Consider the following 25,057-nt stretch of genomic DNA (forward strand, 5'->3'; position numbering starts at 1 on the left):
ATGGAATCTGACACAATCATGTAGGGTGTGGGGCCTCTATCTTACCAATGAGTTTCATCCGGATCAGATCCAGATTGCGGATATTATTGAGATTTTGTGTATTTTTATTTATTTGATAAGAGGTATCTTGTTTGTAGTGCAACCGGATGCCTACATGCAAGATTTGGTCACGCGTGACTGATCTTTGTCTAAATGGTTTGGAATCTAACAACAATTTTTAGAGAAATTGTTTGGAAACCTTTAATCGTGTGAACGTCCTCCTCATCTCTGACTGATTTGGTAAATGCTCTATATTCTACTTGTTTTCCGTGACAAATCTATGGTGCTCGCCTTTATGGTGTTATTTTTGTTCTGTCTTGTTAAGAGAAGTTAAGATATTTATTACAAGTTAATTAGGAACAACTTGTTTTTTCACATTGTTCAGTGTCATGCTTTCACTTTCCCATTTCCTTCCTCCAGAAAGAGTGAAAGCAGAGGTCAGGCTCAGCATCAGCCACACAGCCTGTCAGTTAATTAAATGTAGCATCAAAAAAACACTTTGTTCACTCTCGAGTCGCTGCTATTAATATGCCCAATAACCCCTGACAACAACTACTACTATCAACGCTAATTTGCATGTCTTTCAAACTTAATCACATAGTTAAATCTACAGGATATTCACAAATATTGCAGAGAGGATCACCGGCACCCCAATTAAAAATTAACACGATGATATTTATATCTGGAAATAGTCTGTAATCACTGGCATCTGTCTAAAGTCACGCCAAGATTCAGGCTCAGGCAGCAGTTTGGCCTTTAAGTATTTTATTTATCATGATTTGCATGAAATACAGACTGCTGTCATTTTACAAAATAGGATGTCAAATAAGCAGCATCGTCTAAGCAATGTCTGTTGTAGAATAACGGTTTCTTACTGAGGGAAAAACTCCTTCTGCACCTAAGAAATCAAATTCAGCAAAAGGAGGTCATGAAGTATCGTACCTGAGTGGAGAATCAGGAGTTTAGGCGGTATGGGAGCTGATGGATGTGATGGATGTCGCACAACAGCAGGGTGCGATCTGACTGAGTTAAGTCTCCCAAACAATATCAGCCGAGCTCCCTGGGTGGTGTGTGCGTGAGTCAGAGAGTCAGAGGTAAACAGTGCATGTGAGAAAACTTCATCTATTTGAGGGAAAATATTAAAGAGTGGCATTTGCCTCCACAGGTCTGAAATCATGATCACGGCTCTTCTCTTTCGCGCCATCCCCCTGTTTTTGCGTCTCTGTGGCTTAAAATGTGTTTATTGTTTGAGGAATTCATTGTTTTCTGGTTGCATCGGTTTTTGTTTTCAGCCAAAGTACTTAAACAATATGAAAGAGAAGTCAGAGATCGTGTTCCTTAGGATTAAAAACCTGCTAAGAAAGGTCACGCAGAGGGTTTCTGGGTATTTTGAACCCGCCACGCATGAAGGAAAAGGTTGTGAGCAACATCCTGCTTTACAGAACTGCAGCTCAATAACGTACGCAGATTCACACCAGTCTGTCAGACCCCTCATTACACTCATTTTGCACCGGCATCTGGGCTGTTTGAGGTGAGGTCATCCTGCCATAGCGGGCGCTCAAATTTCATTACTGCTGAAACACCCATGACAAACAATCGTCTGCTGTGACGCACTGCAGCCGACCAGCGAAGTACGGCGGCGAAGTCCCTCCCTGGTGGTTACGTTCAAAAATCTGTGCGGAGGTGATGCACCCATGATGAATGACCCTGTGATGCGTCATCCATTCATTTAGAGTTCTTACCTTGATCTATAATGCGACATACACAGTTGAAAACGTTGTAAAAGTGTGTAAAAGTCAAGAGCGCCTCCAAATTGCACATAAACACGGTACTCGAGTAAATGTACTCAGTTACATTCCACTGACTCAAAGAGTAAAAAACCTCTCTAAAGACATTTTGACATTTCACGTCAGAGAGGCGCATCCACAGCTGATGGCGTTAATGAGGGCTCTGTCGCATTCAGGTGTGCCGGTGACCCAGGATGCTCAATAGCAGGGCGCCAGCAGAATGGAATGCAGCCATTACTGTGCCATAATCTGAGAGGTAAGAAAGGCTGCAGCGGAAAAGAGACGAGTGTCAGAGGGAAGCGTCTTCCCTGCTTGCATGCAATTTATAATCATTAGAGAGCTTTCAGAGATAGATAGATAGATGGATAGATAGATAGATAGATAGATAGATGGATAGATAGATAGATAGATAGATAGATATACACACACTTGGGTGCATCGTGCTTAAGAACTGTGTGTGTGTGTGATGCACTAATTAAAGTCTCAAGATAGCATTGTGGTACGTAATGTCTGCCACAGGGCTGAATCCAGGCCAAATGTATTTATGTATTTAGTTAATTGAGGATGCAATGAAGAGCTCTGGTCATCTAATTGATCTGTACAGGAGGCTGCGCACCAAAAACAAGGCCTCCATTAGAAGAAGCTCCTGGGACTCATTCTCCGACGAGAGAGTGGCGTGTGTGTGTGTGTGTGTGTGTGCGTGTGTGTGTGTGTGTAGGTAACACACTTCCCATTGGACTGAGCTGCTCTATTTGTGTTACATACTGGTTCAAGAGAAGGTGCGGGACATCTCCAGTTCCAGCAGGTTGCCAGATACCTTCCCCCGATCCCTCCCTGAAATACTGAAGAGAGGTTTACAGTTACATTTCGATCCTGGAAACTCTCGATAAAGCATTTGACAACATGTTTTTGTTTTTTTAAGATATGAAACCCAACATTATCAAAGCCTCAGTCTATTTGAAACCATCAACTGTTGTCACGTTTCCAAACTTATCTAAACTAAAATGGTAAAAACGTGCACGCGTGTTGAATGAATGCCGTCATCCGGTTCACCAGGGAGGAAGTTCTGTGTCCACATTCTGCGCTGTAAAGACGTTATTTTGCATTACTGCATTATTTCTGCTCATTTCCCAAATTCCATCCGGCTGTGGTTCCCTACTGTCTCCGTTTCAGCTCCGAAGGCAGCCGGACTCCGGCTGCAGCAAACCGGGTTTGGCCATCAGGGGAGTTTAGCCGTAATTCGTCAGGCTAATCTCCTCTTGTTGTCGAAGGCAATCCATCACCAAACCCAACCGGCACCAGGAGGAGACGCTTCCCACATGGGAGATGGAGACCTGTTTGACACCAACACATTTCAGAGGAGCATGTTGTTTGTCTGAGGAGGGATGCTGTCGTTTCTTTCTGTACGACAACATAGATGATATTTCCTGTTTGTTCTAATATACATTTATTGCAGGTATGTTTGTGTCGGTAAAATAAAAATCGAGCAGCTTTAGCCTTTTTCAATCCCACCCTCCACCTCCTTTCTGTCTTTTCACTCTTCTGACCATTGTCAATCTGTATCTTATCTGAGTGTATTCTTTCAATGGCACACACACACACACATCAGCTGGTAATCTGCTATCCCTTTTGGCACTCTATGGTTTGCTAATTGGATAATGTGGTGCAGGAAACGCACTCAGTTCGCCAGGGGATTCCCTTCCTCGTACATCGTACCGCCTGAAAGGAGAGTCGTGATGCAAAGTCTCTCATTACAGAAGACGTCTACATGAGGGTCATCTCCACTGGGGGGGGAAACAGCCACGATGTGGATAACCCAGTGGAGAATCTCAGGAGTGTCGACTGTAAAAGTTAAAAAATAAACAAAGCAACAGGGCAAATCTGGCTGGAGAAAACGGGGCCGTTAAAGGATGAGACACGTGTCAGGTGACCCGGGGACCATGGAGACCCTCCTCAGAACCTACCAGCAGACTGACATGTGATAATAATCGCATTAAATACAACCAATATTCCTAAATATGTTTTCAACATTTTTCCTCTTATTGGTCCGGTGACCTATAAAGGAACCAGGATGACCTGGCTGGAACGAGACTGCAGGCTGCGTCCCTGAAGGCATCAGCGGTGCCGCTGGATTAGCCAAAGGAGGATAATCAGAGAAATGGAAGGCATTACATTCCTGCTGCCGTCAGTCGTCTGTGCCATCCTGTGTGCAGAAGTGAGACTGCTGTCGGTCTATAGGAACGTTTTCTTCCGTACATTCCATCAACATAATAACGCTGATGTTTCCCCCATCAGCTTCCTCTTCCTGCAGGGATCTGTCTCCAATCACTGCTGTCAATTAGGCCAGCTCCCTCTCCCATGGACTTCGGCTTAATCTACTTTCTCTCTGGACTGATCACATTAAGGTTCAGATGGTGCCATCATGGTTAAGAAGAGGGAGGAGTAGGAGAGGGCGGGGGGGGGGGGGGTCATCTGGTTGGTGACTGGAGGAGATATCAAAGAACGGCAAAGGCCTGATAAATATTTTTTTTCATTATCAGATACGCAAACGAAGAGCGCTTTTCTGAAAATGTGACTCAATCGGTAAAAAGGGCGATTGTGGAGAATAAAAAACAATGAAATGAATTAGAAGGACGCGAAATGCTCGGTTCATCCCTACAAGTGCCTGATCAAAAAGATTAACCGATCCAATAATAAGTGAAAATCTGAAAGTGGCTCACATATAGAACCTCATGGCAGAATCCATCTCGTCAGACAGTCCCCAGCTGGCTCGGAGGTGATGATGATGATGATGATGACGTTTAATTCTCTGTTAAGTTCGAATTCATCCTGTCTTCATTTAGAGGTGAAATGTGCATTTGTAGAATCAGAGGTGCGGCTGTAAGACAATCAGGGACAAGAAAAACATCAAATACAGAGCAGAAAAAGGTTGCACTAAATAACAACATGAATAAAACATCCTAGAGAAATCTAAATCTGAAGAAAAGTGTAAATGTTTACAGCTTTTTGAAAATGTAATGAGGAATATTAGGCAGATTCCAGGTGTCTCTAAAAAAACATGATGATTTGGAATGATGAAAAGAGGATGAATCAAATATATAATATAAAATATAAAATGAAATGATGGATGGATGGATGGATGGATGGATGGATGAGGCACCATTCAGCATCATGACTAATTCATCAGGGACACCGTGGGTGGATTCAGACTCTCTTCAGTCCTGTTTGTCGTCCTTTTAGCACAACCTGAAATAGAAAACAAAGTCGTATCCGGCAAACGCCTTCAAAAATGTTATTGCTTTTGTCTTCCGTGTTAATCTGCAGGCTCAGTTCAGCTGGGAGCTTTACTCTTATGGCGCCGAATGAGCAGATAAAAATGGCTGCAGCAGGATTTCGGTGACATTGTTGTGGAATTAAATATTGTTGTCATGACAGGATAATGAAGAAAAAAATAAATATATATATATACAGCTTCAAATTAGGCTTGTAAACACAAATCATTCCATCCTCTATGTGGCATGTTACTGTTTTAATGCAGTAACATTTGTCTGTCTTATAAAATGGATGTCGGGTACATCTAATAACTGGAGTCACAAGAAAGAAGTAAGACGTAAGTGTGTGAAAATGGTTTTTCATGAATTTGTTATAACATAAACTGAAATGTTTAATTGATTATTCTTAATCCTTTCACCCATTTTACTGATTTATACTTCCGAATTTGACCTTTTCAACAAAAGGCTTTAGCTGATTGCTGCATACTCGCACCTGCAGTAACAGGTGAAACTTCAAAACTGTGCGAAATGTGGGGGAAAAGTCCGGCGTCGATATTTATTGTAAGAGTACTTCAGTATAATTCTAGAATTGTCGGTTCCCTCGAGAAATAATTGAGTTCGAGCATGAAGGCTCTGCAGTTAAAACCACCTTTAATCGAAGTTAGTTGTTCAGCTGCAATGAAGAGAGGAAAAATAACTCAATGACCGACCAATGACGGAAGCAGCGACCTGATGACGTCACAGGCCGAATGATCGAATCTAACGTCCCCCCCCCCCCCCCCCCGCTCCATGAGAAACATCCAGGTGTATAAAACGGGAACAAACCTGAAAGCGAGGAAGACCAAAAGACAACTCGAGTGAGGAAGCATCAGCGGACCCGAGGAGATACAGGAGCGGCAGGATATCAAGACTTTGGACGCGCAGCTGATTAAAAAAAAAAAAGCGGACAACTTTATCCAAAGCAAATGTAAGCTTAATTTTTGTTTTACTAATATTACTAATATTTATTATTATTATCATTATTAGTAGTAGTTCAGTATTTTCCTTGGACGTCGCGTTTGTTCTGGAAAAGTCTTTCCACAAGTCGAACAAAGTGTTAATTGTCGCACAGACAGAAAACGGACGCACTGAATTCACAGCGCAGTGTCCCCGCAGTGTAACACGAAGCTCGTCGGCGTCTCGCTGTGCGTAATTACGCATCGGATTCGGCGGAGTTCCTGTCAAAATTCACCATCAGCCAAGTAATATGGCAAAGATCAAAATCTTCGCGGACAAAGCATTGTTTAGTTTACTTTACTTTAAGCTCATGATCCAAACGTCTCTTTGGGCATTGATCAAACCGTCGTGCGTAATTTAATTTAAATTAAGGAACAAGACTTACCTGATCATCGTGTTCCGGTTTGGACCCACAACCTTCTCCATCCTCAGGTGTAAAGCCATGTTACCGCGGAGCGGCCCCCAGCTACTTCTCCTAATAGCCCTGTGCAGCGTGTTATACTCGCGGACTCTGAGTCTGCCATACGCATCCATGAGGTAAGAGAAGCACTTCAGAAAAACTATAGAATCGATTTGCTATCATTTATAATAATCATGTAAACACATTTAATTGTTTTTTTTACTCTTGTCACTGGGTCATATCGACCGTGTCACTATAGTAACGTCTTCCTAAAAGATAAGATTCATGACACCGTTCGATACATTTCAGATATGATCTGATATGATCATCTGTTGCCTCGCCAATATCGGCAGAGCGGAAATAATTGTGACCGCACACGTCATCAGAACTTCAGCTCGTGCGCGCCAGATGCAACATCTGGAGGCAGATGTGAACGTCTCCGTTGTGTGTTGCTCCGCAGACCGACGAGACACGCGGACGGTCTGTTCACCAGCGGGTACAGCAAACTGCTCGGACAGCTTTCAGCACGGAGGTACCTGGAGTCCCTGATCGGGAAGAGGGTCAGGTAGGTGACCCCCCCCCCCCCCCCCCCCCCCCCCCCCCCCAGTAGGTCAATGTTTCCTTCAGGTGTTGAGTAAAACATACAGCATCAAAATTATACATTCATACAAACTGATTTCTGAAAACAGAAAGGAGAATAGTAGTTAAAAACTTAATTTTGAAAAAACACAAATCAAAACATTGATATTCTCCCCCCCCCCCCCCCCCCAGCATGGATTTCAAAATAAAGCTTACAATTCTTTTATGTGAGCAATCAAGCGAAATACGTGACATTGAAGTTTTTTGTCCTTTAAAAATGTAATTCAATTTTCTGATTTTTGTAACGGAGGAGAATAAAAAATGGAGGCCGTCGTCATATCCGAGTGATATTTACGAGGGGAAGGTTCGTCCTGCTTGATGATGCATTCTGTAATTGATTAAACATTTTAAAAGGTTAATTTATGCCATTACTGCATCGTTACATGTTCGTGACACAGCCTGGAGGGGTTCACACACACTCACACACACACACTCACCCTGAGCTGCTCTGACTTTGGTTCTGGTTCTCCTCCTCTGTCCAGCGATGAGCTGATGGACGAGCCGGTGAAGCGCCACTCAGACGCCATCTTCACAGACAATTACAGCCGGTTCCGCAAACAGATGGCCGTCAAGAAGTACCTGAACTCAGTCCTAACGGGAAAGAGAAGGTAGACATCGCCCCCCCCCCCTCCCTCCATCCTACCTCCATCCGCCCATCATTGTTCTATTCTCTCTCTTATCATGAGTCAAAATCCACTATCCAAGATAAGATGAGAATTTAATATGAAATCATGAACCAAAGTTCTCAGGATTTTATATGCAGCTTTTTAAATCTATGAAAAATAGATTTAAAAGCATGAATCATGAACTCCATGGTTAGATTTTGGACACAGATGTACAACAGCTTGCCTGGAATACACAAACTCTTATTCTACTGGAGAGGAAGTCCCTGGAAGGTTATAAATCTGTTTCAAATGTGAGACTCGCACCGTCTTCCCGGCATCCCATAGATGGATTTTGCAGTAGAATATTCACACATGGAATCGCGCTTCCTAACTCCCGACCCTTTCCTTCCTCACCGAACGCTGGACCAGCCTGGGGGATCCTGGAACCGGCGACTCAGAGGAGTCCAGGGACGAACCCGCCGCCTTCCAGGACAACTACGACGACCTCAGTGTGGATCACCTCCTAAGCAACCTTCAGCTGGTGGGAACGCGCACAGACACACAACATTTGCAAGGATTGCACAAAGTGAATTACAGCTGATCAAACCTTCTTGTCTGTGTCGCAGCCGCTTTGAGGAGCGGCCAGTTCTTCTGCCAGTCCCTCAAGTCATCCTCATGAAACCGCCCTTCCACAAAAAAAAAACAACACGTATAATCCAAAGGACACCAAGTCAACCCTGAGTGACGGCGTGCGCTCCGGCGCGGTCACATATTTATTCATACACATGTTTACACCGTATAGAGACAGAGTACGTAGATCCTTGGCCAGAGAATCGGAGCGCGTCGACGTGTTTAGTCATCGCTAGGCAACCACTAAATGAAACCACAAAGATCGATGTTGTTTCATCAGCTTTCAAAGGAGAAATGTACAACCCGACTATTATTTAACATCAGACAGGTCTGACTCCTCTATAATTAATAAGCACTCGATAAAACGTCCTTCAACTCTCAACGGACAACATGGAAATTCCTCAGAGTCAACGGCAGGTCAGCATTTCCTTAAACTCTTATTTAGTTCGATTTAGTAGCTCTCCCACCGAATCTCAGCGGGTCTCTCGTCACTTTAGCTTTAGCTCCAAGGAGCCCACATCTGTTCAATAAACCTTGAATAGAGAATCTATGTGATTGAATTCTGACTCTAAATGTATTTATTATCCCTTCGGCTTTACCTGAAACACGTCGTTTGCTCATTTTAACACTGAGAATGTGTCTGGTCGGATATTCTTTATTTCGTACATTTTTTTTCACCTTTCAGTGGCGGATCTGAGAAACCTTATAGCTTAAAAAGATTTCATTGGCACATTGACGTTCCGTAAAAACAGAGATGCACAGAATTACATGGAAATCGTCGACTTATTGTGACAATTTCAATTAACAGTTGCCGCGACGCTTTTGAAAGGAGCCACTGGATAGTTTTAAACAACTTAACATGCTTGTCTGATGATTAACATGAACCACAGGAGCAACAGGATGTTGACATCATTTTGAACAGATGCATATACTCACTTTATACTAGTCTATACTAGAACTGAGCGTAGTGCTGCCTTTAGTTGGTCTAGTAATGTACCCCGCCCACCAAATAAAAGATCATGCTCTATTTTTCAACGCCGAGTCTTTTGTCTGGCTGATTGTTTGATGGCCGGAGCCATACGGAGGAAGAGACGGACGGAGGCAACTTCAGCACCACGGACAGCGACTGGACACCCGCAGCTGGACGTTGTTCTCGTTTGAGTCTGTTCGGTTGTTTTCTTGATTTGAATAAACTGCTGTGATGTTGTTCTATTAAATGGTTCAGTTGACAGCATTAAAAAAAAAAAAAAAAAAAGCTATGAGATGTTGTTCAAGTCCCATTTCATGCAATGCAACTCGGTTTAAATGGGAGGCAACTCGGTTTGGTTGGGAAGCAGCTCCATCTTTAACAAGGCAACTTCCCATAATCCAGGCTTCTTCAACGCTACAAGACAACCTCAGCTATAATAAAGCGACTTTGAGTGTCTAGAACAGTGTTTCCCAACCTTTTTTGAGCCGCGGCACATTTTTTACATTTACAAAATCCTGCGGCACACCCCCAACCAAAATGACACAAAATTACACTCTAACAGTACATATTAGATTAGATGACCTTTATTATAATACATATAATTAATAATATAGTTTTTTTTATGTATTTATACTTAGTGGGAAACCTGGGGCTGTTTCGATGAACACGAAATGAAGACACACACGAAGCTCTTCCTCATCAGCTCTCAGTCTCTCTCTGCTTGTAGTTTTTATCGCCGTCGAGCTTGAGAAGCTCAGCTCACACAGATATGTGGTTGAAAATGGGAGCAATGTCAGAATAGCTTTGTTGGCTAGAACGGGGAACTCCTTGGCAACAGATAACCAGAAACTGTCCAAAGGAAGATCAGCAAAGTTTAGCTTTAAACCACCATCTTGTTCCAGTTCAGTGTAGTGATGGGAATTCCAGCTCTTTTAAGAGAGCCGGTTCTTTTGGCTCCCAAGTGGCTCCTCAGATTTTTTTGTTGTTGACAAAATTAATTTAATACCAAATCATGTGCATTGTGTAAAATTAGCTACTAATGTAAAAACATGCAATATATCAAATGTTTATTAAATGTATTTATTTAAATCCTGTTTTTGCACTGCTAGCTACAAAAAACATATTATAATATAATATAAAATACAAAACCAAACCAAACACATCTCACAGAGAACAAGGTCAAATCTCTGCATGTAAATCTCTAACAACACATCAAGAAAGCATAAATTAAAAAGTGCAAAAGATAAAGCAGCTTCAGGTAACAGTTCTACTGTTTTACTGAAGATTGGCATCAAAGAAAACCAAGTGGCTCAGCTTGGAGGGGCTGATCCTGTTTCTCCTTTCTGTTATCATCTGTCCTGTTTTGGAGATTCTCTCTGAGGGGACAGTCTCCGTGCCATTGCGTGTGTAAGACGTGGGGAGACTGAACACCTGGACTCCCACCAGCTCAGTGGGTCTGCACTTCTTTGGATAAGCGGCTCCTCAAGATACGATCTTACTTTATTTAAAATGTGTCCAGATTTCTACGTTTTCTATCGCTCGTTTTTTTCCTCACCCTTTCTAGCGCGTCGTTTGTCTCTGGTCTAAAGTTCTCTCTCTCCCTGCCTCCCTTTCGTTTCGTCCGCTCGCTGTGCTGCGTGTGCGTAAACACCCCCCACCCCCTGCTCGTTGTGGACGCGCACACGCCCACACACACATCTCGACCAATCACGTTAGACTTTAACAGACTTTTTTTTTTGGCTCACAATGACGGAAACCAGCTCTTGTCGTTCACTTCAAAGTCTGAAGAGCGATCTACGGGCGGCACACACGCTTTATTACAGCGCGGACACCCGACAATGTTAATTACGTGATATTATAAAAAATAAAAATAAAAAAAAATATATATTTTTTTGGAAAATTTCTCACGGCACACCTGACGATCTCTCGCGGCACACCGGTTGGGAAAAGCTGAACTAGAGACACACACACTGGAAGCCACATTAACCCATGAACCAAAATCCACACGCAATAATAACTCTCACACCCAAAATCAGTGTCTCTCCAGCATCATCACAAAGCGCAGAGGCGAAGAACGACTGATCCAACACAGCTGCCGAGGACCAAACAACAAACCTCAAATTCTTGTAAAAAAAAAAACACATGCTGCACCCCTTGGTTTCGAACCCAGGACCTTCTGGCTGGGAGTCAAGTGTGCTACCCACTGCACCACCGAGAACGCAGTACGACGTCACATAAGGAAAAAGCACAGCTCCAGTGCAACACGCTGTGGTCTGAAATAGCACCTCATCATCCGACAAGTATGACTTTGTTAATGCCTCGAGTTTCCTACCCCGCACTGGGGGGTGGTTGGTATTGCTACCAACCACCGTGTCGGAGGCCCTGGGTTCGAGTCCCGCTGTGGGAGTGGGGTGGAAAGGGGGTAGCAGGGCGGGCCTGGGGCCTTGCCTGGGCGGAGTGAACTGGACCGGTCCACTTCACTCCGCCCAGGTGGCCCTGGGCCCACCCTGCTACCCCCTCTCTATCCCATTCCCGTGGTGGGATTTGAAGCCGGGGCATTTTGAACTTTTCAACATTGCTACCAACTATTCCCCCACCCCCGTGCACACACCGACGCACGCACTCATACACTACGGACAATTTGGAGTAATCGATTCCCCTAAATTGCATGTTTCCGGAGGTGGGCGGAAACAGGAGAACCCCGACGCAGACACGATTTGAACCCAGTACCATCTGGCTGTGAGGCCAGCATAAACTCGACCAGCTGATAACCAGTCATTAACAAATTCCCAACACCAATGACGATACCACAGACAATCTGAATGTAAATATACATACTTTAATCTCATGTCCACAAATAATCAACAACAAACCCAACTGCAGACACAAATTGTATTGATCCAAATATTTTAGATCTCCAGTACTCACACAATACTGCCGTAGTACTCATTCAGTACTGCCCCAGTACTAATAGAGTACTACAATAGAGTATTGATGTTAACAAACCTCTTGAAAATATAAGCTGCCCGTTATGGGCTTTTCTTCCGAGCAGATCAGATCAGCAATACGAAGAAAATGTACATTTATATTTCTATCCATCTGGTTCACGTTTCACATCCAACACTGTAAAAAATAAAACAGCAAATACACTGCAAAAAAAAACCATGTGTTCATTCGGCCTTTGGTTTGCTGACAGGATGTGATGTCACAGATCACACATCCAAGCCTCGTTGTATCAGAAAGTCGCTCCACCAGCATCACATCCACGTCTGACTCGTCCCCATGAGGGACGCTGCCATTGCACTGACGGAGAGATGCTTTCCGCTTCCTGGGGACCATGGTAACAGGAAGTCCCGCCCCTGAAGTCGACAAACATTTTGAAAAAAGAAGTGTGAAGAACAAGATGATGAAAAGAGAAGTGCCACCTCTATGTAGTAATAATGAATACAACTGCGTAGTTAGAAATAAAATACAAAATAACACGAAGGAGGGACACAAATAAGGAGACTACCGTCGCTTTATCATGCTCTCAATACATTTCCCAACCAGCCTTGCAGTCTCTTCCTTTTCCGGGGCTGAGTGAAGTCAGGAAAAAGGAGAACCCTCCGTCTTTTCTGCTGTCCAATCAGGAGTAGCGCTCCATTCTTCTCCCGTGGCTCCTCAAACATTGTTTCAGGACTCCTGTGGGGTGAAAAACAAAACATGGTAGAAGACTGGAGATTCAGCGAGATTTGCATTATTCATTTTAAAGGTTACCATTACCTGTTGGTTGAGGGGGAATTGTAGTTCTTGTTCGTATAAATCTCCTCCAGACTGAACTCTTTCTTCTTTAACCTGAAAAAATGTTTACTGATGATTTTGGAATATGGTCAATGTGTTTGTAAATGACTGTGTTCATTTCCTCCACACCCACGCAACCTACCTTTTGACCTTTGGCAGTCCCATTGGCGTGAGCAACGTTCCACGCGGTGATGCCCGCCGGATTCGAATCTGTGAGACGCGTTTGGCTCGCTGACATAAAATGGACACAGAGATCCAATCAGTGGAAACTATGAGTAAAAATGACTTGACAATAAAAAATAGGAAACAACAAAAAAAACATCCACCTCTCCATTTGTGCTGAGAAACTCTGGGCCTGCTGTCGATTGGCTCGTGGAAAGCAGAGCAGATAGTCCATTGGCTGAAGACGACGGCGAAGGAAGAGACCGTCGCCGGGGGAGGCGTAGGCAACGGGAGCTGTGATTGGACCGCTGCTTCTGAAGTCGCCGGGTGGGAGAAGCTGGGCTGTTAGAGATATAAATTACTTAAAACGCACGAACCGCACACCAATTAAAAACGACGTACAAAGAAATAAGACATTAAAATAGGGTATATTTGTATTCACCTGGGTGTAGGCGTACGCACATAGCTGCAAGGAGAAAGGAAAGTTATAGTTAATGCTCTGAGTGCAATATTATGATGTACTAATACTCATGAATATTAATAAGGGTTAATATTAGAGCCAACCAACCAGTGGTCGTTGTTCAGGCCAGGCGGGGCTGTCCAGTCCTTCAATGGCCTCAAACAAGTTACGCCCCTCGCCGACTCAAATATCATCTCCATGGCAACTGCTGAGAACCGCAGCATGGGGGCACGGCTACAGGAGGCAGTGCTGAGGAAAAGGTAAAAAGCTCTGCGATTGGACGAGCACGCGAGGGGCGTGGTGAAATCAGAGAACTGCCATTGTCCAGATGAGATACTGAGAGATCCTGATTGGCTGCAGGTCTGGGCTGGCTGCAGAAAGTGCAAGGCATCCTGGGAGGACGAGTTTGAGGCGGCGCTAGGAGAAGAGGAAAAAGGTTGAGATTTTTTTTATCGTATATTTTGTCACATAATGATTTCACTCCACTTTACACAACATAGCCGGCTGGACTGCAGTTGTCACCAATAAAACTGTTTGGTACATTATAAAATATATAAATATAAATCCTGCATCAGGTAATAAAGGGAAAACATTCCACTTTTACTGCAAAAGGACTCTGGGAGGAAGTCGCTCCCATTTTTTTTTTAACCTGCTGGTCGATGCTGGTAAACGTTACGTCTTTAGCGAGTAACTTGTTTACTTCTCACCCGCGGAGCAGCAGCGGCGCTCTGAAACCATTCATCCTGACAGCACTGACGGCCGTCTCTGATTGGCCACTTCCTCCCCGCTCCCCTCTCCTGGGTTTTTTGCGGTTGAAGTTGTGCAGAGTAATCGGGGCATCATCTTCCTCTGCTCCTCCTTTGAAAGACACCTCCACCCTTCCAACAAATCCCCCAGCAGACTCGTCTCCATCTTCGTCCCCATTTCCAGTCATCTCTCTTCCTCTGTGGTTCTTCCTCCTCCTTTTGTCACCACATCCGTCGCCCTCCTCCGCGTCGCCTCTCCCGCCCCCGCCTCGTGATTGGCTTAGACTGGAGGAACGGTGTGGAGGCGCGGGTGAGTCCCCGGCGATAATGGAGGCAACGGCGATCTCACCGGGAGAACAGCCTGATCCTCCTTTCTCTTCTCTTTGCCTTGTCCTCCTCTTCCTCTTCTTTGCCCCGACGCTCCTCTCCAGAGAGTCCAGACGATGACCGAGGGAAGCCAGCGCTCCTCGCAGGAGGCGGCGCACCTCCGAGCGGTGAGCTGAGAGGAGGCGGGGCAAGACTGAGGAGCAGGAGGAAGAACGGAAGGTAAGGAGGGAGCGGGAGGTTGAGATGAGAGAGGTGGAGGGCTGGGAGAGGGGGAATGAGCGGGAGAAGTTAAGACTGCAGTGTGATAGAGGAGAGAGGGAGCAGAGGGTGACTCATGAGGAGAGGAGACAATAGAGCGAGAAGGAGAGGAAGCTGCGGAGGAGACGCTCCAAGGAGACACAGGCGGAGACAAAACTCCTGAAGGACAACAAAAAGGCAGTGAGTTCCCTCGCTCAGCTGGTCTGCGTGGAAACAGAAGTTCTCAAACGGACTTTCCATCCATCAAAACGAACCCGTTTCAGACGCGCCGCCATCGGCCTCATCGTCAGCCGAAGGCCGAGCTGGATGCGGCGTCGCCGTCGCCGCCCCCAAGCCCCGCCGCCTGCCATCGCTGTCCTTCAGGGTCAGAGGTCGACTCAGCATTTTTGAGGACTGTGAGAGAGACAGAATAACATCTAATGACAAAAACAACAACAAAAAGAGTTCTGGGCCTCCAGCCGAGGAAGGTTGAAGTCACCTGAAAGTTGTTTGTGCCATTTGCTCCACGCACGCGCGCACACACACGCGCACACGCACACACACGCACGCACGCTTAAAGAGGAGTTAAAGAAGCCATTTCTGGAGAAACCATCTCTGAACAGAGGAGGAGGATTAAGACACCGTATATTATTATTGTAGAATCTTCCTAACACCAAATCCGTGTACGTAACAAGTGTAAAATCTCTTTAACCTGAATATTTGTCTCGTAATTGCACTTCCGGTTAGATGCTAAACTGCATTTCATTACCCCCCCCAGCCACACCTGGGTGCAGCTCAACAGAAGAGCTCACCTGAGGGTGTCTAATTTCTCTCGCGGCTCAGAATCCCATAAACATTCCTACAAGTTAATTCACCGTCATTTGACGAACAGGAGTTCCTTTTTTTTTTTGGCCTTATTACTTTCTCACATCGGTCTTTTTTATGTGACATGAAACAAAGGGACACTCACAGAAAACGAGCGGTATTTAGGATCGGCGTGAGAACAAAACAGAAAAAAGGGATTTGGAGAAAATACAAAAGCTGCTCGAGCTAGCTGCGCCTAGCTACCGTTAGCATATTATATTGCGCGTGAATCGGTTAAAATGTCATAAATCGGGAAATTCATTTTACCTTTTCAAAGCCTTCGGATTCGTTTGGTCTCCTTTAACTCCTCTTATCTCATCTTAAGCGCTTTCGACGCTAGAAAACGCCAAACCTGGCCGTGCGGTCCGGTGCGGTGCAAGGCACACTTCTGATGTCACTAATGCCCGGCGTTAAATAGCGGAAGTCACAATCACAATGATGGAACTTCCGCTGAAAGTTTCAAAATAAAAGTGTTAGTCTAGCTCTAGAAAAGCGCTCGATAAATAAAATGTATTATTATGATGATTATTATTATAGAATACCTCTCAAATTAAAAGACCCAAAGCATGGACAAGTCCAGATGTCCCTCCCGTCCTGTGGGTAAAGGCCATGCGGGTTCAACACTTGAACCTGGAACATGAAATACATGGAGGGAGGCAGCAACAGAGACGTGGGACGAAGCCATCTTGTGGTTCAGCCATTCAAAGCGGTTCCATTTCTGTGTGAACGGAAAGATGATGAAACGTCATTCGGCTGCATTCAGGCCACATTAGATGCTGCTCACGGCCTTTTCCTTTAGGATTTGTATAATTGTTTCGGACCATTATCAGACTTTGTTTTCCACAGCTCTGTGAAGTCCAGCGCTCCTGGAGAGGGCAGGAAAGAGGTTGCTTTAATCCATCACAGATTGACCTCACGCTGTGTGTAAAACACATTTAGAGCTGAACGCAGAGCCGCTTCATTGTCCATTCATCAAGCAGGTTTGCGTTCTCACGCTCCATTTCTCATATTTATTTGTGGAGGAGACGTCTTTTTTTTTGTTGCCCCGGTGTCGTGCTGCAGCTGCGTCTTGCTTTTCAGATTCATAACGACGAAAGTTGAGTTCAAATGTAATTGATTGCATTCTGACTCATTTTGTTGACAAATGCCAAAATGGCAGCGGAAGTTTGACTCATAAATGTCATAAGCGACGTTCTGCGGGGCTGAATCCAGATCAGAGGATCTCCTAATTAGAAAGCGAGGCGTCTCTGCATGCCTAAGAGGACTTTGCAGGATGGACTTCTCTCACCCAGTCATCTGTGAGCCGGGAGTGAAATCCCAGACGTAGATGTCTTGTTATCTTGACCTCTGGAGGTGTAATTTTTCCTTGTGCCCTCTCCCTCGCGTACCGATGGGTCCATCCTCCCAAGTCTTGTTAATCCCAGCGAGTCTTTTTCCTGGTTTTGTGAAGTCCTGACTCTTTGTTGGAACCATTTTCCAGTCACGCACCGCTGCGATTATCCACTTATAACAGGTGCATTTCTGAAAGGCAAATGTTGCGCGTCGACTTGTTCTTAGGCACACACGCCTCTTATTGTGCGTAGATTTCTGTGCACATCTTTCTGTGCACATTCTCTCTCCACTCGCTGCAACATTTGCGATGATTGCCTGACTTGTCGAGCGTTTTCGTTCATTAACTCTCATCACAGCTGATCTTAGTGGAGCCGGCTGAGTAAAAATAGACCGACGGAGCGAGAGTACCCTTTTAACACCGAGCACTGTGCCTGCTATAGATGTAAACAGAGAACCGACTGCGATGCTGAATTTGTTCTGCTTCATCGTTATGAGTGAAGCCAGGCTTCAATGTTTCCCTCCCCAGCCTGAAAACTCCCTTCACTTCCTGCGCCATCATTATTTCCCTGAAGGAAATGGAGCGAAAACTTCATTCCAGGGCTTTTACAGTTCAACTTGGAAGTCACTGCACACACACACACACACACACACACACACACACAGACCACCTGGTCCAGATGTCGGCCTGTCATCCCCCCTACACAATATCTATCCTTGGGCAGAAATTGGCTTTTTACTCAAAAATGAAAAAGCGTGATCTTCAAAGGATGAGCAGATAAAGCTCTAAAAATAGTGACAGAAAAGAGGAAAGGAGGAGGAGAGTTGTGGGAGACGTGATGCTGCTCTACTGGCGTGAAAAACACAAAATAAGGAAACGAAAAACTAATTTTTCTGCCATTTATTTGAAGCTTTAATTGTAGAGGAGAGAATATAATGCCTTTATTTTTGATTGACAGTGTAAGTTTGTCCTCTCTAGGACCAATCAGGATGAATTATTTAGGATTGTGTTCACTTCAAAGCTGGCGACACCCCGAGACAGACGCTGGTCTCCTCCACCTCATGAATGCTAAAGACTCCTGTGGAGTCTGATAACCTTGGTGGACTCTCTAACCAGTCATTGGCTGAGAGGTGAAACGTCTCCAACCAAACTTGAACAAGTCCAGTTGACTTGTCTTCTTTGCCCCTCCTGATGGTACGATCGGATTTTGCATTGATTTCAGATACCTTAATGCAATCTCTGATTTTGACTTGCACCCAGCATCACACCTGCACCAGCCCATTGAGTGTCTGGACTAAAGCCCACTAACACTTAGAAACACGACCAGTCCCAAAACGGCCCAATCAGCTGTGGACCAAAGGGAGAGAGAGAGTCTACAAGAACATTCGGTATGCACTGAGAAGAAATCCAGTTTTTGTTCCACCCTGACCCCCCCCCCCCCCCCCGTTGGTTGTGGCCATTCCCTGGAGGATTATTATCATCCTCTGGCTTTTGCCAGTACAAGACTGTGCATTATTCAACAGTGGAGAAGAAATGCTTCACTTTAAGGGCTTTCAAACGGACTCTTCCTTGTGCAGGGTGTTTACCCCAAAGGTGGACTGGGGCATTGAAGTAATCCAATTACATTTAATTCTATCTAATCTTAGTTATGTCCCTGGAAAACAGAAAGGCAAAGCCCAATTACCCGTCCCACTGAGGTGCCAGAGGAGGGGGAGCCTATGGACCTTTTCCCCATAAGACATTTTTTCCTATTGATTAAATTATTGATTTCATTCAGCTAAAGTTTTAAATTATTTCCTCTCCTTGCTGCTTAGTCTCATAGCGTGTACCGTATGGCCATGATTTACAGCAAATGTACTGTACTTTTAACTGGTTCCTTAATTTGTAAATGAATAGCTTTCCTTATTACTAGAAATGTAATCATTTTAAAAAGCATCATTTTCTTTTTGCCCCTCAGTGACATCAGCGCCGACACACCAACACAAGGATTCTTCAGACACCGCCAGAGGCTTTTACAATTAGCAGCAGGTCTGACGGTGCCGGCGACGCGTCCCCGCACGGCAGCAGATCAATAAATCTGCCAGATAAATGACCCCGAGTTACTAAGGCAGCGAAAGGCCACAGCACAGACTAATCAGCCGCCGCCGCCACCGTGACATCAACAGATAGAACAGCTGACAAACGTGATCCACTGATTAAAAGACAAAAAAACTAACTAAATGGAAATAAATATTCTTCTGGACAAACACAAAACTTCGTCCAACACTCACTGGCAGAGCCAGAAAAAGTGAAGACGATTCATTTTAAAAGGGGGAAACAGCAGGTTGACATTTGTATGTGCAGGAGCCCGCTCGACAGTGACAGATGAGACGGATAAATCTCACACCGCCACATTTAAGGCTCATTTTTCTGTGTCAAAACCTATAAGGGAAATACAGTAGAAGTCTTTTCCTGGGCAACTTACGGTAGATTCTTTTCACAACAGCAGCAGAGCGATAAGAAACTCAAACAGAGGAAACATTAATCCCATCCAATAAAGATGAAAGGAACAGTGTTATGGCATTCGCTGCGTTACTACGGCAATTTATTGTCACACACACACTAATGGCTCATCCTGTAAATGTCAGAGGTAACATCTATTAGCGAGGCTTTTTGCAGCTTCATGCCCCCCCCCCCCCAAAAAAAAATCATGATTGATTCAAGCAAATTTCTTTTTAATAGGGAAACTGTTTCACAGCGGCAGGACTTAAGGTGTATTTTTTGTGCCGCCCATAGATCGCTTACAATTTTATTAATTACTCAATATGCAATACAAATTCTTGGGAACTACAAGTTTAAAATTTAATTTGTTTTACATAGCTGTGGTAAAAAAAATTGAAGCTCATTCTTTACTTTCTGCATTCATTGAATAGCAAAAATATTTGAGGTATCAAAATTCAGGATAAGAGAACCGAGCTCATTTCATCCAGAAGAAACGAATGCTGCCCTCTGGTGCCGCGACTGAAACTACAAACGAACAGCACGACAGTGAATGTTTGGAAACAAAATTAAACTTTAAAAACTAAATGTAAAAACTTTGATAGGTCACTAGAATGTGAGGAACTAACGCGGCTGGAGCGACGCTCGGTCAGGCAGCGAAGAACCACAAAAGAGTTTCTGTTTTGATGATAAAGTTTTATGTATTTACACCCAATACCAACAGCAAATACGAACATCAAGACCCCCCGAGGCTCAATATTTATTTAAAAAAACACATTACAAAACTATTTAAAATATAACATTTGAAATTTACACCATTTCATCTTAAAACATGATAAAACTGTACAATTTGAAGGAGAATACATTTCTCTCTTTTTTTAAAAGGTAGATGTGTTTTTTTGCTTGCAGACAACAAACAGCTTTTCAGACGACTCTTTCTGGTTGATTGTCCCAGCTCTGTTTTACAGGTGTGATAATCAGAGTAGCGATGACGCGGTGGACATGCAAAGTGCGGAGCTTTCCCTGCTGTCCAAGCTTTGGTGAGGAACCATTCAAAAACACTCCCAGCGCAGAGAAAAATTACCAGTTAAAAGTCTGAGTAAAACCTTGTAAGGGCGCCGTCACAGGCGCCTGACGCTCCTCCTGCTCCCTGGTACGAGCGGCCTGGAACTGGAGGAAGGCAAGTGGGCCCTGGGCTGGATCGCTCTGCAGGGGGCCGAGCCGTGGAACGTCTCCCGACAGTGGGTGCAGAAGTCAAACCGACAGCTGGCGCGGGTGCAGATCGCCCTCTGAACCTCCGTTGAGTGGGTGGCTGGTGAGCCACAACGCCTGCACGGGCGCAGAGACTCGTGCTGCTGCAGGCCGCTGGCAGCCTGGACGGAAGGAGCAACACAAGCAGGCAAGTTAAAAACCCGCCGGCACAGTGAAACGTGCACAAATGCATTTTCCATAGCAGAAACGAGGGCGTTTGGCTTTTGAGCAAACAAAATGTATATATATATATATTTTTAGATGAGTTAAAAACGCTAAAGGAATAAATCCATAACACAAATGCTCACCTGCACGTATTCACTGAAGCGCGACCGTCGGGAGCTGCTGGTCTTTTTGTGGACCCTGCAGCTCTGGGCGGGCGTAAGGCAGGAGGCCGTGGATGTGTTTGAAGAGGCCATGGTTTGCATGCAAGACAAAACTGCTCTGGACACGGCCAGATCCCTCGTCAAACCGCCGCAAGGCTTTCTCAGGGAGCTCCTCGACTCCTAAAAAGGTATAAATGGGAACAAGTTAAAACGTGAAGTATCTAAAAGCCCGTAAGCGTATTTGTACATGTGGTCTTCCCTCGCTGTATCGCGGTTCACCTCCGGGGGGCTTCACTGAGTTGCAGGTTTTATTGACAAGCATACAAGTTTATACATCGCAGGATTCAGAAATATGTAATCATTTTGGTTATTTTATTGATATAAACTAAGCATTTTCTAGCCTCAAACACACACACACACACACACAGTATTGCAACAAATAAAATGCAGTATCGGTACTGCTGTAAATATTGGACGAAACCTGCGTTCAGAAAACACGAGCTGTAATTCTCTCATCGGCTGTGCGGTAATCACCATCATCACCTTCATCATTACTGCAAAGCAAAATAATCATCTTCCAAGTTTCACTGCAGCATCTTCAACGGTGCGCACGCCGCTCCGCTAGCACACACCAGCCTCGTAAAGTTAGCGTTATTATTGCATTAAGAGACAATCGCCGTGTACTCCATGTCGAGTTGCTGCATATTATAAGTAATTTAGGATTAAGAGTACAGGTAACTTTCAAAGTGTTTAAGAGCATAAGAAATACACAGTAAAATACAAAGGTGTTTGTAGGCGTGTGGGAAAGGTTAACACGGTAAAGGGTGGGTTCATAAAGGTAGAAATACACGTAAAATAATCAAATAAATATGGTGTCGCTACTTCGCCTATCTGCCGTTTTAAAATGTCTCCACCATAAATCTTAAAAGCAACACGGCTGCTAAATCTCAACGCGAGGGTTTGCGTGCGCGTCCCCACCGTGAGTGCGTCCTCGGCTCTTTGACATCTACTCGGGGCCGCGGCGTCCTCGCAGATGATCCTCCTCCACGTCCGGCTCACTTTCCTGCAGCTGCGAGACGAGAAGAGGCAAACACAAATTAGTAACCAGGAAGATTTACCCGTGTCCCCGACGTACGAGACAGCCGATTATCGATTGGACATGCCTGATGAGGTCCATGTCTCCCAGCAGGACCAGGACGTCGGCCAGGATGCTTTTCATATTCCTGGCCAGGAGAGACGAAAACACGTCGACGTATTCCAGGCCCATCTGGCCGCCGATCACGCGATCCAGCAAATGATCCTCCGCCACCTTGGAGACGACGCTCCAGTCGTACCTGGGACAGGAAGACAAATTGAGATTCAGGCACCGACTGGACCGTTTGATAGAATCCCATTTTTATTCTACACAACTAAAGCCCTGAAAGGCAGCGCCGCTCCGCTGAGGAGAGAACCCCACCTCTTATTCTTCTGGTAGCTCCTGGAAAGCTCTTCACACACGGCCCGCTGGAACATCAGGACAGGGAGGTTTCTGTGACGGACGGCGGGCGTGGACGACACGGAGCATTTAGCCGCTTTCTTGGGATGGCTCGCGGACGGGGTGGCGAATGGATGAGCGGCGCTCGGGGTCCTTTGGCATTTAGACGGAGAACCGTTCGGTGACGCGACTCCATCCTGAGGCGTGGCGGCGGTAGAAGGCCGAGGGCCTGGGGGTTTCCTGATGACGTGCTCCTCCTCATCCTCCCCCTCGCCCTGGTGATCATCCACCTGACTGTTTTGCAGAGAGAGGTATCCGCTGTCTTCAAAGAGTTCGTCCAGAGTCCGGTCATGGTCCCTGGTGGTGCTGTTCTCCTTGTTGTGGACGGCTCTGGAGTTGTCCTCGAGAGACACCGACAGCGCGGTCACCTCCGCAGGGGGCCACGGAGGTTTGATCGGGTTCGGTTCCGGCTTTACCGGAGAACATTTGAGGTCAAACAACCTGGAATTGGCAGCGGCCGCCGCCGCAGAAGCGGTTTTCTCCACGTTGTTGGACATGGCAGCCTTGTAGCCGGGATATTTCATGCTGTCTTCCTTATAGCGAAGCATACGAACTGTAGCAGGAGATACCTGAAGACAACCAGGGAGACGTTAGGTCTTTATACGCGATCGTGTACCACAGTTCGGGGGGGGGGGGGCAACATGGCCTCCCGCATGCAAGACAACGCCGCTACCTCCAAGGCTAAAACGAACTATAAAATAGCATCTGGGTAAAATACACTGCGGAAGATCTTCTTTACCGAGTTCGGATTTGGCTAGAAATGCCTCCGCCACTCCTTTTGCCAACCAAATGCTAAATTTTGGCGCGATACGCATTTGGCGCAAAGACAACAGTGACGTAAAGAAACTCACGCGGCTTCGCTTTGGTGCTCTAATGCTTATAATCCAACAGAGTTTTTGTTGTTGAGTAAAACTGGGTTAGGCTAATTGCTGAGCTTTTGAGAGTTTATGGTCCATCTTGCAGATCTTTGGCTAGCAGGGACTCTCCTGCGTTTACGCGCGTACGATAGGAAGTAGCATGGAACTAGTGCGAAGCTACAGTAGCTTGCTACAGTTAAAGTGCCAATTCTCATGCAACTTCTGGCTAAAGCTCCCGTTCTAAAGCACTAAAAGTAATCCGAATTACAGACTAGTTTCGCTTAAAAGTTAGCCATTTAACAGCTGAAATAGCCAAATGTCGGCTAACGTCGAGCCCGAACATTGTTTAATAGACATTACAATGCTTCGTAAGTTTAGCTAGCATCTCAGAAGCCGCTTAATATTGTGTTAACATTCTTACCTTGCGTCTACTGCCAGCCAAAGCTCCCTCCCGCATTCCTCTATTTCACCGCTGAAATAAATCGAACCCGCTCGGGCCAAATTGATTCCACATCTAAAAATCCGCCAGTTTCTCCCCGGCATTTGAAATACGTCCCCGAAAGGCGCTGAACCAATCAGAAGTTAGCGGGCGGTGGCCTTTAAATAATCAGCGAATAGGAGTTGAGCTTGTTGGTAAATGCGTAGTAAAAGTGGTCCGACTGGTATTTCCCGTCCGATGTGAAACAAAACTTAAAATGTTTTTTCTCCTTCACGTAAATAAGTTGTAATTTAATCACAAAAATGGGAATTATGCAAGTATAAGAACATGTACTAGAATGGACGTTAAATATTTTAAAATCTAAATAGTCCTGTAATTTAACATCGCTAGAGGAGTTATTGAGAGGGGGCACAATGAAAAAAAAATTAAACGCTAGATATTTTTTTAAACTGTATAATTGTCTTTCACATTTTGTACGTAGGACTGATGCGATTCTGAAATCTAAACTTGAATAAGTCTAATTATATGGCGGCCCTGTGTTCGTTTTTCGTTTAAGTGTCCTCTGCAGGGAAAAAAACCCACATCAACTGCGCATGCGTGATTTATTCAATATGTCCGCGCCCTAAAGACTTGTGGTAAAGTCGAATATTTTTTTAAACATGTATAAAAAACGATGTCCTACAAACTTTCAGACAACTTATGACCGCGTTTGATTTCGTTAATGCCACGTCGACTTTAAGGAAACGAAAAATGTACGGTCTCAAAGCGTTTTAGTGTATCTGTCGGAATCAATCGCGGACGAGCTGTCTTTCTAATTCACTCACAATCACCATCTTAATTTTCACATTGAGTTGTGCAGTCGATCGCTGCGGAAATGGCCTAACAATCTCTTTTGGGATGTCGGAGCTTGCGTTTATCATCAAATCTG

General features: G+C 45.0%; 3 protein-coding genes across 4 annotated transcripts; 1 reads left to right on the plus strand and 2 right to left on the minus strand.

Moving 5' to 3' along the window:
* Positions 1-6,536: 6,536 nt before the first annotated feature.
* Positions 6,537-8,373, plus strand: vip (vasoactive intestinal peptide). The gene is made up of 5 exons (XM_068741657.1): positions 6,537-6,631; positions 6,955-7,059; positions 7,616-7,741; positions 8,168-8,279; positions 8,365-8,373. Exons 1-5 carry the CDS (start codon positions 6,537-6,539, stop codon positions 8,371-8,373), a joined length of 447 nt encoding a protein of 148 aa, XP_068597758.1.
* Positions 8,374-12,188: 3,815 nt separating this feature from the next.
* Positions 12,189-14,702, minus strand: LOC137896157 (uncharacterized). 2 transcript variants are annotated; one of them, XM_068741685.1, is made up of 8 exons: positions 14,448-14,702; positions 13,849-14,157; positions 13,723-13,746; positions 13,445-13,622; positions 13,261-13,349; positions 13,101-13,172; positions 12,889-13,019; positions 12,189-12,697 (listed from the first exon to the last, which is right to left on the minus strand). In XM_068741685.1, exons 1-8 carry the CDS (start codon positions 14,672-14,674, stop codon positions 12,450-12,452), a joined length of 1,278 nt encoding a protein of 425 aa, XP_068597786.1. In that variant the 5' UTR covers positions 14,675-14,702; the 3' UTR covers positions 12,189-12,449. The 2 variants fall into 2 exon arrangements, with proteins under 2 accessions (XP_068597786.1, XP_068597787.1); XM_068741686.1 differs by having other exon boundaries at positions 12,850-13,019.
* Positions 14,703-20,843: 6,141 nt separating this feature from the next.
* Positions 20,844-23,381, minus strand: fbxo5 (F-box protein 5). The gene is made up of 5 exons (XM_068741687.1): positions 22,756-23,381; positions 22,463-22,633; positions 22,278-22,368; positions 21,282-21,479; positions 20,844-21,095 (listed from the first exon to the last, which is right to left on the minus strand). Exons 1-5 carry the CDS (start codon positions 23,379-23,381, stop codon positions 20,844-20,846), a joined length of 1,338 nt encoding a protein of 445 aa, XP_068597788.1.
* Positions 23,382-25,057: the final 1,676 nt, after the last annotated feature.

The sequence above is a fragment of the Brachionichthys hirsutus genome, chromosome 7 (genome assembly GCF_040956055.1).
Source record: "Brachionichthys hirsutus isolate HB-005 chromosome 7, CSIRO-AGI_Bhir_v1, whole genome shotgun sequence".
NCBI classification, from domain to species: domain Eukaryota; kingdom Metazoa; phylum Chordata; class Actinopteri; order Lophiiformes; family Brachionichthyidae; genus Brachionichthys; species Brachionichthys hirsutus.

What these genes read in the sequence shown, in the direction of transcription:
- vip (XM_068741657.1), top strand. Translation starts at nt 6,537, where the DNA reads ATGTTACCGCGGAGCGGCCCCCAGCTACTTCTCCTAATAGCCCTGTGC. An exon ending in CTGCCATACGCATCCATGAG is followed by an intron (nt 6,632 to 6,954) that starts GTAAGAGAAGCA and finishes GTTGCTCCGCAG; the next exon opens with ACCGACGAGACACGCGGACG. An exon ending in CTGATCGGGAAGAGGGTCAG is followed by an intron (nt 7,060 to 7,615) that starts GTAGGTGACCCC and finishes TCCTCTGTCCAG; the next exon opens with CGATGAGCTGATGGACGAGC.
- LOC137896157 (XM_068741685.1), bottom strand. Translation starts at nt 14,674, where the DNA reads ATGACTGGAAATGGGGACGAAGATGGAGACGAGTCTGCTGGGGGATTT. An exon ending in GTGCGTACGCCTACACCCAG is followed by an intron (nt 13,623 to 13,722) that starts GTGAATACAAAT and finishes TATCTCTAACAG; the next exon opens with CCCAGCTTCTCCCACCCGGC. An exon ending in AATTCCCCCTCAACCAACAG is followed by an intron (nt 13,020 to 13,100) that starts GTAATGGTAACC and finishes TTCACCCCACAG; the next exon opens with GAGTCCTGAAACAATGTTTG.
- fbxo5 (XM_068741687.1), bottom strand. Translation starts at nt 23,381, where the DNA reads ATGCTTCGCTATAAGGAAGACAGCATGAAATATCCCGGCTACAAGGCT. An exon ending in AGCTACCAGAAGAATAAGAG is followed by an intron (nt 22,634 to 22,755) that starts GTGGGGTTCTCT and finishes TTCCTGTCCCAG; the next exon opens with GTACGACTGGAGCGTCGTCT. An exon ending in GAGCCGAGGACGCACTCACG is followed by an intron (nt 21,480 to 22,277) that starts GTGGGGACGCGC and finishes ATACCTTTTTAG; the next exon opens with GAGTCGAGGAGCTCCCTGAG.